The following is a 12,437-nucleotide window of genomic DNA, read 5'->3' as shown; positions in this document are numbered from 1 at the left end:
CATGCGGGCGGTGCCAGGCAGCGCGGCGGGCCGCGGAGCCACTCGCCCCCGCAGCACCGCTCGGCCAGGGACAGCTCCCGCCGGCGCCCAGGTAACGCGCGCTCCCCCCGCGCCGCGCCCCGCTCCGCGCCGCTCCCCGCGCCGCGGGGGCTGGGGGGGGGGCCCGGCGGCTCACGCCGTCCCCCCCGCCGCTTGCTTGCTTGCAGCTCCGGGACTGTGACAGTGCCGTCCCCACCGCGGAGCGAGGCAGCGGCCGCCGGCTCTGCCCGCCGGGCTCTCGGCTGAGGAGGGTGCGCGTCTTCCCGCAACTTCCCGGCGCTCGCAAGGCTCCGCGATGGAAGGGAAAGGTGGGTCGGGCGCGGGGGGGCGGCGGCGAAAGGACCGCAGTGGCCGGGCTGGTGCGGGGCCGGGCGGCCGAGGCTGCCGCTGTGCTGGGGACATTGCAGCACCGGCGGGGAGCGGGCGGGAGGCGCGTCCCTGCCGATCCCGCGGGGTGCTCGGCCCGCTGCGTAGGGAGTGAGGGGAAAGGTGCCTGGTTTTTAAATTTATTTTCCTTTAGGGCGAGACAGATGTTAGTTGGTGATTTGTTTTCTTAATGCTAAGGATTTGCATAATAAATGTGAGGTCTGTCCCATGTTTTTTAGCCAGTCAGCAATGGGGAGGTTTTTAACAGATGAAAAGCATTTTGTGATTAGAATGGGTTTTTTTAAAAAAAAAAAATCTCATTTTTCTTTTTTTTCTGAAACGAGATCAGGGCTACAGAGCTCTGCCCTTGTTACATTGCATATTTAATACATCGGAACATCCTGATAGATTGGAAGAAATACAATGAGTATTGTGCTATTGAACTGTCCACCCTAGAAAGAGGAGATAATTAAATCTTGCCTGGCTAGCTCGTGTGTTTGCATACAGAGGTATCTCATACACATTTATCCCTTCAGGCTGAGCGTATGCGTTTTGTTTCCGTACATAGCTCTGTGGTCCTGCACACTTATTTACCTACCCACCTCTACAATTGCATTGGAAATCACACATTCAACTGGTACATGAACTCAAAACCTGTACGTGTTAATTGCCAATGAAATACTGGTGGTAAGTCAGTCCATGCAGAGGAAAGGCGAGTTGCCATTCCCACCCAACGTAGCTGCCGGTTCTCCTGTGTAGCACAAATCTGTGAGCAGTTTAATTGATAGCGATCAGGGCAGTGGGGCAATATGGACTATATTGATTCAAGGAAAATTATGGTAGACTTGTATAACACAATACTACATATCTTCCAGGGAGACGAGCAAGCTATATTTAAATCCCAGGTTTATTTTTGTAACTATCTTGTCAATCAGGGCTATAGTTCTCCTGTGTGGGAATATCTGATTATATGCTGATTAAGGAAGGAAGCTATTTCAATCATAAGGAGGCAGTATGTCCTATAAAGTACAGTTTCTTGTGGGCAGTGATCAATAAACATACCAGGGCTTGGGGAACACGTAAGTACCTCTTGAGAAAGCGTATCTGTGAAGACTTTACTTAAATTAAAAAGCTCACAGCAATCATGTTAGCCCTAAAGATATTTTCTGTACTATCCATGCTGTTTTCATAGTTAACCTGAGATGGCCACCTTTGCCTTTTGAATGTCCTGTTGGTTCTTGTCTTGATGCGAAACAAATGGACTGTGACTTTAGTATAACACGCTGTGCGCCTTGTCATGCACTACAGGGGCAGGCAAAAGCCTCTCCGTGGAACTTCAAATGGATCTCGTGTAGCTGGAGGAGTTGTGCAGGGAGCAGGAAGGAAACATCTGCAATAAAACAAGGGTCCAGGTAGCTGGTGGCAAAAGGACCTCCAGAAGGAGGGTTGCCCGATTCCTATCCTGTGCAAACAGTGGCTGTTACGCTGCAGTTGCTGCCTGAATTGGCAGTGAGTGTCTGATGAGGCAGATTTTGGGGTTGCTGGTACTTGTGTTTATTAGTTGCAAGATGGGCTCCACAGCAGTGCATGTTTCCAGGTGTTTGGCTGTGGTGGAAGGGATAGTAGGAATGAGTCAATCCCAAGAGTCACTACTTATTTTGATGCAAAATATTCTGAGCAGTTTGCTGTTACTAGAGATTTTCCTTCATGGAGTAGAGGAAGGGAACAAATACTCTCTGGGTTTCCTCTATCTATGTAAAAAGAAGCGCTGTTGAGAGCAAACCCAGCAGAAATCAAGGTACCAAAAGGGGACAGGTCCAAAGCAGTGATGACCTTAAAGGAAATACATAAGGAACTTTGGCATCTCAATGAAGAAATGAGAAGGCAAAGGAAGCCTTCTCCCGGCAGGGATCCAGTTGTGTTGGCACTGAAGTAATTTTTGTAACTTGGATAGAGTTGGAGTGGCACAAGAAGGCCTGTGATGCACGGGTCTCACGGAGCAGTTTTGTGTAGGCGTACAGTGAGGCACAATGCAGGACATCTCCCCAGAGGAAAGAGATGAGCCAGACTAAACTCTTCACATCTTCAGCTTTTGAGACTAATCCTGGATAGATTTGCAACTGCATTGCCTGACTACGCACTGGTTTGCATTTTGTTTTCATTACTAACCAGGCCTCTGCATTGCGAGTCCTCTGTTAGGAGATTGTTGCTTGCAGATAATGTTTCTCCAAAGTCATCTCTTGCTTTTTAAAATGCTTCCTCCTGCAGCCTTTCTCCCACCTCTCCAGTCTTCCTCAGTGCAAATTTCAGAACATCTCCAACTCAATGTTGTGCACATACTGAGGAAGAGTGTGTGCTATATTAAGCAACATAAAGTCTGTTTAAGAAAACCTGCCGTCTGGTCCCTGAATTCAGCTATTCCTGATGAATGCTGTGGACATTTCTGCATAGGATTTGCCATCACAAGAACTTGGTTGTCTGAATATGGTTGGAGCTGGTGCTTTGCAAACCCTGCAGTCTGCAGTAAAAAATGGGCTAAAGAACCATCTCTGGCACTGCTTAGAGCAGCCATAACTGATTTTACTGGCTGGGCTTACGAGAATGAGGGGAGAAAGACATATCCTAGTTTTTGTGCAGTGGGATGTGGGACTAAGGACTTTACTGTTAGGAATGTAGCAGTAAGAGTACAAGCCAAGAGGGTTCTGTTGAGGTTTGAGGAGGTGGTGCAGCCTATGTCATCTTCCAGCAGACAAAGCTGGCTAGAGCCAAACATCTCTATCTCCTCACCATGCCTAAAAGATAAATAACACTCTATGGAGCTGCAAAGTTACCAACACATCTTGGTGATCTAAAAGTAGCATTTGGCCTCATCTAACTTACAGCTTCTCTGACTGACTCTGTTCTGCACATTCACTGTCTCCAAACCTTTTGCACAAGTAAGGAGCTTAAAAGTTGTACCTGTTCCCAAAGCTCATTAGGCAATGGGGGATGCAGGGCACTGTGGGTGAGAGCTCTGTTTTGCATCTGCTACCTGATCCCTGTTCTCTGAATCTCGCCGCTACAGCAGTTCCTGTGGGCTGCAGCAGTAAGCGATACCACACCAGGCATCCCTGGAACTGGGCTTTGCCAAAGCTAACAATAGTTAATGTGGAGGTTAAAGAATGCTTGGTCATTTGCCAGATTCTTCAGTCACAGTTAGAAAGATGCTTAGCAGAGGAAGGAACATCATGCAGTGATGTTCAGACTCAGAGGCTGGAAAAGAAATCAGCCGAGCAAGAGTCAAGCTGCACAGTGTGGAATGGATCCCTGGGCTTCTGGATGGAGGAGAGAGGGACTGCAGGCTAGCCTTGCTGCAGGGAGAGCTCCGCTTCTCTGGAGGTGTGATACCTTTTTCTGTACTCCTGAAAACACAGAAATCACTTTCTCCCTCACTGCTAGAAAACACAGATTACTACTTTTATCTTGCCTGAGATGGGGATTGGGGTCTTGATGTGTTAATGTTGTATGGAGAGCAGAGCCAGGCTGCCTGCCTGAACTGTCCTCAGGGGCCCAGCCAGTTTTTGGTGCTCTCTGCTATCCCTGGAAGTCAGTGTTGGGCACTGGTGGCTCTGGAGTGCCTGGGCAGGCTGCCTTCAGCATAGGATGCCTGCTGTTAGCTAGGAAATACAGCAGGACTTGTTCTTGTCAGCTGGTCTATGGGGATGGTGGAGCTAAGGCATGTTAGCTGAGATGTGGAGATGCTCTTGTCAGTCCCCTGAGCCATGGTCCTGCTCTGCTGGAGAGACTTCTCCATGCAGTAGGTCTGCCCACAGGACCCTCATTCTCATGCTCAGATGGGAGAATGTGTGGGAGAAGCCAGGGAACCTGTCCTTACAGCTCTCTTCTGCTCAGGGTCCCAAAGCAGCAGGACTTTGAGGAGATGTCTGCAGAGGACATCTCTGCAGTGTGACTGTCCTAGGCAGATGCTGCCACAGTAGTGCTAACTGAGTCATGTTCTCTACCCAGTCACAAAGCTGGGAGCAGGATTTTTGCTTTGTAGAAAAGCCATAATGGTGCTGTTCAAAGACATGTGATGTTCAGGTCTTTAAGTGGAAGGCCTTAAGCAGTAAGATCCCACTTACTCAGGGCACAGAATTCCCCTTCCTGGGACAGGCAAATAGGTCTCAGCTCTTTGCATTGTGCTGTCTTATGGATATGAGAATGGGCAGAGTGGTTTGATCCATCTTGTCCCACCATTGAAGCCTCTGAAGCCTCCTTGGCCAGTGCTCTGAAGCCTCCTTGGCCAGCCCCAGCATTGTGGGCCTGCTTCCTCTGTGCAGCTGCCTGCATGCTATGCCTGTAAAGGACAGAATCTTCCCCTTGAAGAACTTGTGATCAAAACCCAACAAGAGCCGGGGAATGGTAGGATTGAATATGGACTTTGTGGACAAGGTGAGAGAGGGTGGCAAGTGAGAACATGCAGCTCTGGAGGTTACTGTGCACTGTTCCCACCTCTGTGGCTTTCTTCAACAATCAAAGGAAAGATCTTAAAGATCCAAGACCTAATTCATGTCCTGCAGCTGTCTGAGATGCTCATGTCAAACTGTACTCTGTAATACACCTTCCTGACATGTCCTGTGTTTGCTAGAGGGGAGTCTGCAGCACATACTGTCACACATGTGTTGGAGTAGTGCAGATTGCTTTGGGAAAGTCTGGGTCACACAAGACATCTTAGGTGCTTGTTTGTAATGCAAACAAAATAGTGGCACTGTTACTTTTGTTACAAGACTGTTTTCTTTCTCAGGGAGTACTTGCATCTCTCTCAAGATAGTCAGAGGCTTCTTTGAGCAATGCATTTTCCACAGAGGAGGCAGCTCCATGTTCTCAGCCTTTCACAGTGACGTGCTGTGAGATCCAGGACATGTCACTGAGGCCAGCAGTTCTCAAACTGGCTGCTTGAAGTTTGACACAGGGAAGCATATCTGGGGAGGTAAATAAATGGCCTGATCTTTTCTTGCTCTCTCCCCCGTGCCCCAGGCTGTGCATTTCAATGTAGATGCCAGCTTTCTGTATAGCAGGGGAACACTTTGATTGCCTGACCTTAACACCTTATCCCCGAGGCTGGAGTGGGGTGCTGTGGATTGCTGTCAAAGATTACTTTGGTGCTGTGCTTCAGACTCAGTCTGCACCAAAAGAGGAGGGGAATGTCAGGCACTAAGTTAGCACTGTAGTCTTGCTTTTCTTTAATGAATTTCAGAAAGGGAGAGAAATGTCTGTTCCCATTGCTTTAGAAATCACATTAAACTCAACACAAATATGAGGGCTCAAAGATAAGAGCTTGGGTTGCTGTGTGGCTCTTGCAAAATGAGCCAACCTTGGCTATTTGCTGCCACCTAGAAGAGCAGGTCCAATACCTTTATTAACCATAATTTGATAGCTGCTGAGATTCTGTGGGTGGGCATCTGCAGCTTCGGAATGAGAAGAGTGTGATATGGTACCCCAGGAAGTGCTCTAACAGGCCTCTTATGTGCTCAAGCAGGTAATTAAGGGGGAAAAGTAAGTGGTCATGCTCATAATCCTCCAAACCAACAAACCCACCATGTTATTAAACAAAGGTGGGAGAAGGACCCTAATAATACTCTTAAATCTTATAAAAATTGATGTAGGACTTGGTCATCAGGCATACCCAAATCCTTCAACCCATTTCCACAAGTTACATGGGGGCTGTGAAAGTTACATTTAGACTCAATGAGATGTGAGAGTAATTGAAAGGGATTTTTTAAATGCATTCAGTTGTTCTTACATGCCATTTATACACAGAGAGGCTGGAGGCTGGAGGCATAATCTGTGGATACTTTGAGTAATGACCTGCATACAGCTGTTTCATCCCTAGGTCACACAGGGTCCAGAAATTTAAAAAAAAATTTTTTTTTGTAAGGTTTTTTTTTTTTTTGAGGCTTAGCTTACCACAATATTTTCCTTATTTGTTCTTATCTTTCCCTCTCTATCTACTCAGCTATTCAAATCTTGTCCGAAGTGCACTAATTTCTAATGTGCCATAAAACTTGATACACAAGAGCTAGTTATTTAGGGAGAATTGCAGAAACTATTTTAGTCTGTGTGTTTTGACCTATAAATGAGGTAACATTATTAATTTTTACATGCAAATCATGGTGTTTATTAGCATGGTAAAAGGCAATTTGACAATGAAAAATATTCCTAATGGGTAGAGTAATTAATGCTTTCACTCAAAGTATAAAGACTTTAATAATGCTGTTATGCTTAAAACGATTGAAGAAAAAGTTGACTATTTTCCTGTCAGTGATACAAGGATCTTTCCTTTTAATATAACTCCTATATCCCTGCTTTTTCAAAGTGTTCTTTATAGTCAATAAGACTACAAATCATCAGGCTAATTCACTGAGTTTCTTCTCCCAGGTCGCGGATTTGGATGAACCTTATGATTTGATACTTCTGTGGGGATGCACATTGAAAGCTATGGCTTTTCTCTTCAGATTGAATTAAACCTTTTATGGTGTCGTCATGTTTCAGTAGGGATCTTGTGGCTGGAGATGATGGCTGCTCCGTAGAGCGCCGGAGCGATCCTGCGGTGTGCCGAGCGCCGCGTGGCCAAGGGAGGCTGTGTGTGCATCAGGATGTGCACTTGGAGAAGTAAGGCGTTTCTGCTTGCTATTTTTAATAGCATGTGCAAAGCAAGAAATCAGGGAAGCATGGAACAGCATTTCTAATTTGGAAAACTGTTTTATTTTTTTCCTTGAGCTGTTCTTCTTCCTTCTGTTTTTCATCCCTCCACTGGAGGCTGGCTTAAGGCTGGCTTTATCTGCCATCAGCCTTCAATAGGTAAGGTTAATTTGCTGAATGTAACTACTTGGATTTTCTTCATAAATCCTCCAGAAGTGCTGAATGTCTTACTGGTATAATGAGGGAAAGTTGCCTTCGTTCTCAGTCACTGAGAATGTATTATTAATGCAAAAACACTTTCCTCGCGTTTAATGCTATTTCTAAAAGAGGCTGACAAGCAGGAAGGCCTCTTCGGGATGACTGAGGCCCATCTGGTCACTGAGAGTTGTATGCAATGCTTATTCCAATACAAACTGCTGCCATTGTTTATTTTTCTCTCCAAGTCCAGGCAGACAAGTTTATTGGTAGCATGGCTGTGCTTTAGTGTTGTGATACCACTAGGCAAGCAAATGTGGAACGAGAGGCCCTGAGGGATCTTCCAGTTGATGTTGGTCTCTAACATGACCCTACTGAGGAGCTTGAATTCTCTGGTTCCAGATTCTGGACCTCGCCTCTTCCTCCTCTCACTGGCACTCTGTTATCTCCTCCTCATTTCTGTGTTTATCATTACTTGGGGCGTTGAGCAGGATCCTGATGTGGTGGCAGTTATTTGGCTCTGATTTGTTTGTGGTAGACTGGAATTACGGGTGTTTGTGCAGTTTGAATGATCAAACCTGTATGAAATTGAGCAGAGTGGAATAAAGTTCTCCTTTGAAGGACAGCCCTCAGAGCTTCATCCTTTATTGATATGTAGTCCTGATTATATATTTTAGGGGAGCACTTCAGTGAGTATGGAACTTGTTAAGAATATTTTGCAGCAGTGGCTTTAGAAAGATAAGAAACAAACACCAAAATATTCCACATATCCAGAATCATTGTTTCATCACAGATATTATTTTGAGATTCAGTTTGGTTTTCTGAATTTTTTCAAGGAGAGGACATACAGTATGAATTAATTCTCTGCTTGAAAATCTTTGCGCACCCTGTGCTTGCTATGATGCAGAATGTCCATTTTTCTGCCCTTTTAGAATAGCTATGAATTCAGTCTTATACATGCTGGTGGCTCTACCATACTGTAAGTGACGGGAACAGCAGTAATGCCAAAATGAGGAAAAATGTATAATCCAGCACCTTCCAGTAAATGGAGAAGAAAAAAAGTTAATTATACATGACGGGAGACTTTGATTTCCTAATTTGATACTAACAAGCCATTGCAGTTGACAGTAGAATAAGCTTCCTCAGCAAGACCTGCTTTTTATAATATTTCCATCTTATTTGATCTCTTTGAAGGCTTGAATCTGAGCTTTGAGATATTTTCTGGCCTCAAATTCACATTCCCTTTTAGTATTGACCAGTGCTCCTGGTATTGAGACTGCCTGTTAACCGGGGCCATACATTATCCAATAATTGCATTGACAAAGTCATCTGTTAATTTTTAAACTTGTTATTCCTATCAGTGTGCCCCAGTGGAGAAATATCATACTGCAAATTATAACCATTTTGTTGCAATATGAGAAGTGCTGGGGGAATCAGCAGAGAAGTTTAAAAATTACTATCTTGAGTCTCCTCTTCCAGTCAAGATTTTAAGTGAAGTATGTGGAGCTGTTCTTGGTTTGTACTGGTGTAGGCAAATGCCTCATTTGGTCAATAGGCAAAGGCCAGGTCTCTAATGCCTTACTAAACTGAAAACAAAGGAAATAATACTGATTATATGGTGTAAGACCTATTTAACTGCCTTTAGACCTAGATTATTAACCATTGAAGAAGTAGTAAAGGTTTGAAGAAGCAATTTTGTATTGGTTCAAGGATGCTAAAATAACAAACATTTGTGGTTTATTTACCTTTTACTTTCTTCCTGCCACTTTGAAGGCAATTTACTTTATATGTACAAATTATATAGCCTTGAGGCATTTGTGTTAGCAACTGCTATTAAAATTGCTATGTGGTATCTTCAAAAGTTGGATTATCCACCCCATCTTAGAAATGACTGTGAATTACACTTACAACAAGTGGCTCTGTGCTGAGACATGTCTCTGCCATTGCTACTAAACATAGTGCCAGATATCTAGATTTACCTGTCAGTTTTATTTGCATGATTCATCTCTCAGTAACATGCATTGCAGGCTCTCAGACCTAAATGGTGCTTTTAGTGCATTCCCCTCTCAAAAAAATATCAACATCCAGGAACAGCAGGACTTTGTGGAGTTTTTTGTTTTTTTCTTTAAAAAAGGGAAAATAAAGGCACTAGGGATGAATTTCTCAATTCCTTGGATTAGAAGGTTCCCAGAAATAGTGAGGACAAGCCTGACATACTAAAGCATACAGCCGTGGGCAGTATGCAGAGACAAAGAACAGAGTGTTTAAAATCTTAATTATTTATAGCAAGAAAATACTGGTTTTGGTTAAATTGTCCCTTCTGCAGCAGTGCCCTAAAGTTGATGACAGCAGATCTGAGTGCAGGATTTACCTCATGCTCTGCTGTCTGTGAAATTGAGAACAGGGCATTGAGGCTGATGCTGAGCTTTGCATGCAAGGGGATTTTCTAGTGCAAGCAGTGCTCTGTGCTGTGCGAGCCAGCCAAACAGTGGGAATTTTTGGATGGATGGCCCACTATAGACATACTGCTGTATATATGAAACACAGGCAGGTCCTTTTTTATTTAAAGGAGCAGTGAATCCAGAAGAGTCTCATTGAATATCAGCACTGTTAAAGCTGGCATCACCACCACCGAAATGCATTTATGCTCATGTGAAGCATGAGTTTATGCTCAGTAATCTCAAAGGTAGGGTTGTTATTGTATTCCTGAAGTCAGCTTTATTACCCAGAAGCTGATGGTGATTTGGTAATCCAAACCAAACAGAGCATGTCCTGACTGTGGCTCCAGCTGATTTTGAAAGTAGCTGCAGTGGGCAATTGGCTTGGAGAAAATTGGGACCATGTAGGTGGATATCTCCCACTTCAGTCCCTCCCTGGTACCTTCACATCAGTTCTGTAAGTTGGCTTTGGCTTGGAGGCTGCCCATGGCACCCAGCAGATGTGCTTGGGTCTCCATCCTGTCTCCTCACATGTGAGGACTTTGTCTTTGGAGATTTCCCTGCCAAGGGACAGTCCCTCTCCTCAGTGTCTGGAACATCAGCCTTAGGGGGAGTCAATGTTCTAGCAAAGCCTAAGGCAGGAAGGACATTTTGGGCTGTTGTCTGTCTGTCAGGAACACTGAAGTTAAGCATCCACCTCTTCTCCCTTCTGTTTGCAATGGAGCTGCCTAAAAATCAGATCTATTCTGCAGAAAATCCAATTTTCTGAAATTCTCTGCTGAACTGGATTGGATCCAATATTTCCCTTACCATCCAGGCCAGTCGAGGGCTTCCTGGACTCTGCACTTTCTGATGGATCTTGCCTTAGATTCACAACAGTTTGTCAACACCTGTGGTAGTATAAACAGCACAAATGACAGTGAACTCACGTTTGTAAGCAAAACAATTTTACTGTGTGCTGTTTTTGGAAGGATGTATCACAACATCCAACTCTTACAGATTTCTGAGGGATTGGGGATTTCATGGGATGCTTTTAAGGCCTTTCCAGGTGGAGGTACATATGGACCATAAAGCTTTATCACTGTTTTTAGCTTTTGTACTATTTCCCTAATCAACTTTACACATCTTCTCTCTGTTGAAGTATGGAGCTTAAGTTGTTTGGAAAAATGGTTGTTTCCAGGTTTCCATTTCAATTTCCTTTGTAAAAGAGACACAGTGCTATTTGCCAGAAAGAGACATCATCAGAGAGATACATCATCAGAAAAGCCTGTGTATTCTTCTCTTCAAAAATACTGAGTTTCAGTTCTAAATAACTGTTGTTTGAACTTGTTTTGAAATTATTTCCTTTGGGAGAAAATATTATTAATTACTGTTATTAATACCATTAACAAACAGTAATGGGTTATTGAAAGCTTTAAAACTTACTTTTCCCCTAGGATTTCCCAGGACAGTTCAACAGAACTGATCTCTAAATTGCAAGTGTTACAACTGACTATATCACATATTTCTGTGCAGAAGGTACCAGCTGCAAATGTTCTGCCCATTGTTTGCCCATGGTTACTGGCTCAAATGTCATGCAAGGCCGTGTGAAACAGTTTAGTTCTATGAAGATGTGATCTCATCTGGATAGATTATCTTGTAGCTTTGACAAAAAAGCACTATTCAAGCCACATTGTGCTGTCTTAGTTTATGTGGCTTTCACCCCATGTCCCAGAATAATTCCCAGCTGGCACTGATGGCTATGGACTCCATATATTTAGAGTGGTGCTGCTTGGTCCCAGAAATAGTGACCAAGGTGGCTATCAGCCAATGACTGCTGAATGCCCTGAGTGTAATGAATTGAAAATCTCATGTACCTCCTTGAGCAGAAAATACAATCAGCTTGTCTCTAATTATGACCCCAGATAATGATGGAGCAATCCAGAAATATCACAGCATGGGCAGTGAACTCAGTGAACTTCCTTGATATAAGGCAAACCTGGATGGGTCTGATATTGGATCCTTCTTTTTTGCTGAAAGACATATTGGACTGTCAGTTCTGTTCCTGGAAGGGCTAATTACAGCTACATGAGGCAATAAATCAGCTCCTGCTCCTCTGGAAAAGAAACCCCTTGGCACTCAGCTCAACCCATGCTGGCAAAAAAGTGTGGGGATGGAGAGCCAGAGTTTTACACAGCTGTGCCAAGTTCAGTACAACAGTTTTTAAATCACCTGGGTTTAGCCCCTTATGTCTGTACTCCACAAAGAAAGAATGGCTACAGAACTCTGGTTAGTGGAGTTACTGTGCATGAGGACTGACTTTGGCTCTGGACTTAAGTGTGAGGCTGTCTGGACACTACGTGTTGATGTGTGCTCTGGGGTTGAGGTCTTCATTAGCTTATGTAGGAGTAATATTAGGAGCCCAGTGTGGCTTTAGTGTCAGATCAGTGCTGATCTGAGACCTTGCCTGGGCAGCATTTACAATTTGGGAGTGGTTGGATCCAGCTCTTGATGTTGTGTTTTTGCCCAGAGAAAAATCATCTTTATGGTCACAAGGAAGAGGACAGTACAGAGCAGCAGGACTCCTGGGTTAAACCCTGCCTCTGAATTGTAAGTGTTGAAATTGCATTTAAATCTTCTGTGCTGTTCAGTGGAATGAAGACTGGTGCATAATGCAGCCCTGAAACCAGGGCACTGATGTTTTGTTTTCTCCTGCTAATCCAAAAGGTTTTGAGCCAT

The 12,437-nt window shown here is 44.3% G+C and overlaps 1 protein-coding gene across 1 annotated transcript in view; it reads left to right on the top strand.

The window, feature by feature from the left end:
• Positions 1-12,437, top strand: part of FGF12 (fibroblast growth factor 12) — a 217,928-nt gene continuing 205,491 nt past the window's right edge. Inside the window, exons 1-2 of the mRNA XM_053951454.1 lie at positions 1-91; positions 207-347. Coding sequence (XP_053807429.1) covers positions 335-347 — 13 coding nt within the window. The 5' untranslated portion in view covers positions 1-91; positions 207-334. The remainder of the gene's footprint in view (positions 92-206; positions 348-12,437) is intronic.

This window comes from Vidua chalybeata, chromosome 10, assembly GCF_026979565.1.
Source record: "Vidua chalybeata isolate OUT-0048 chromosome 10, bVidCha1 merged haplotype, whole genome shotgun sequence".
Taxonomy (NCBI): domain Eukaryota; kingdom Metazoa; phylum Chordata; class Aves; order Passeriformes; family Viduidae; genus Vidua; species Vidua chalybeata.
The sequence above is the reverse complement of the archived record's forward strand: the minus strand, read 5'-3'. Positions and strand labels throughout refer to the sequence as shown.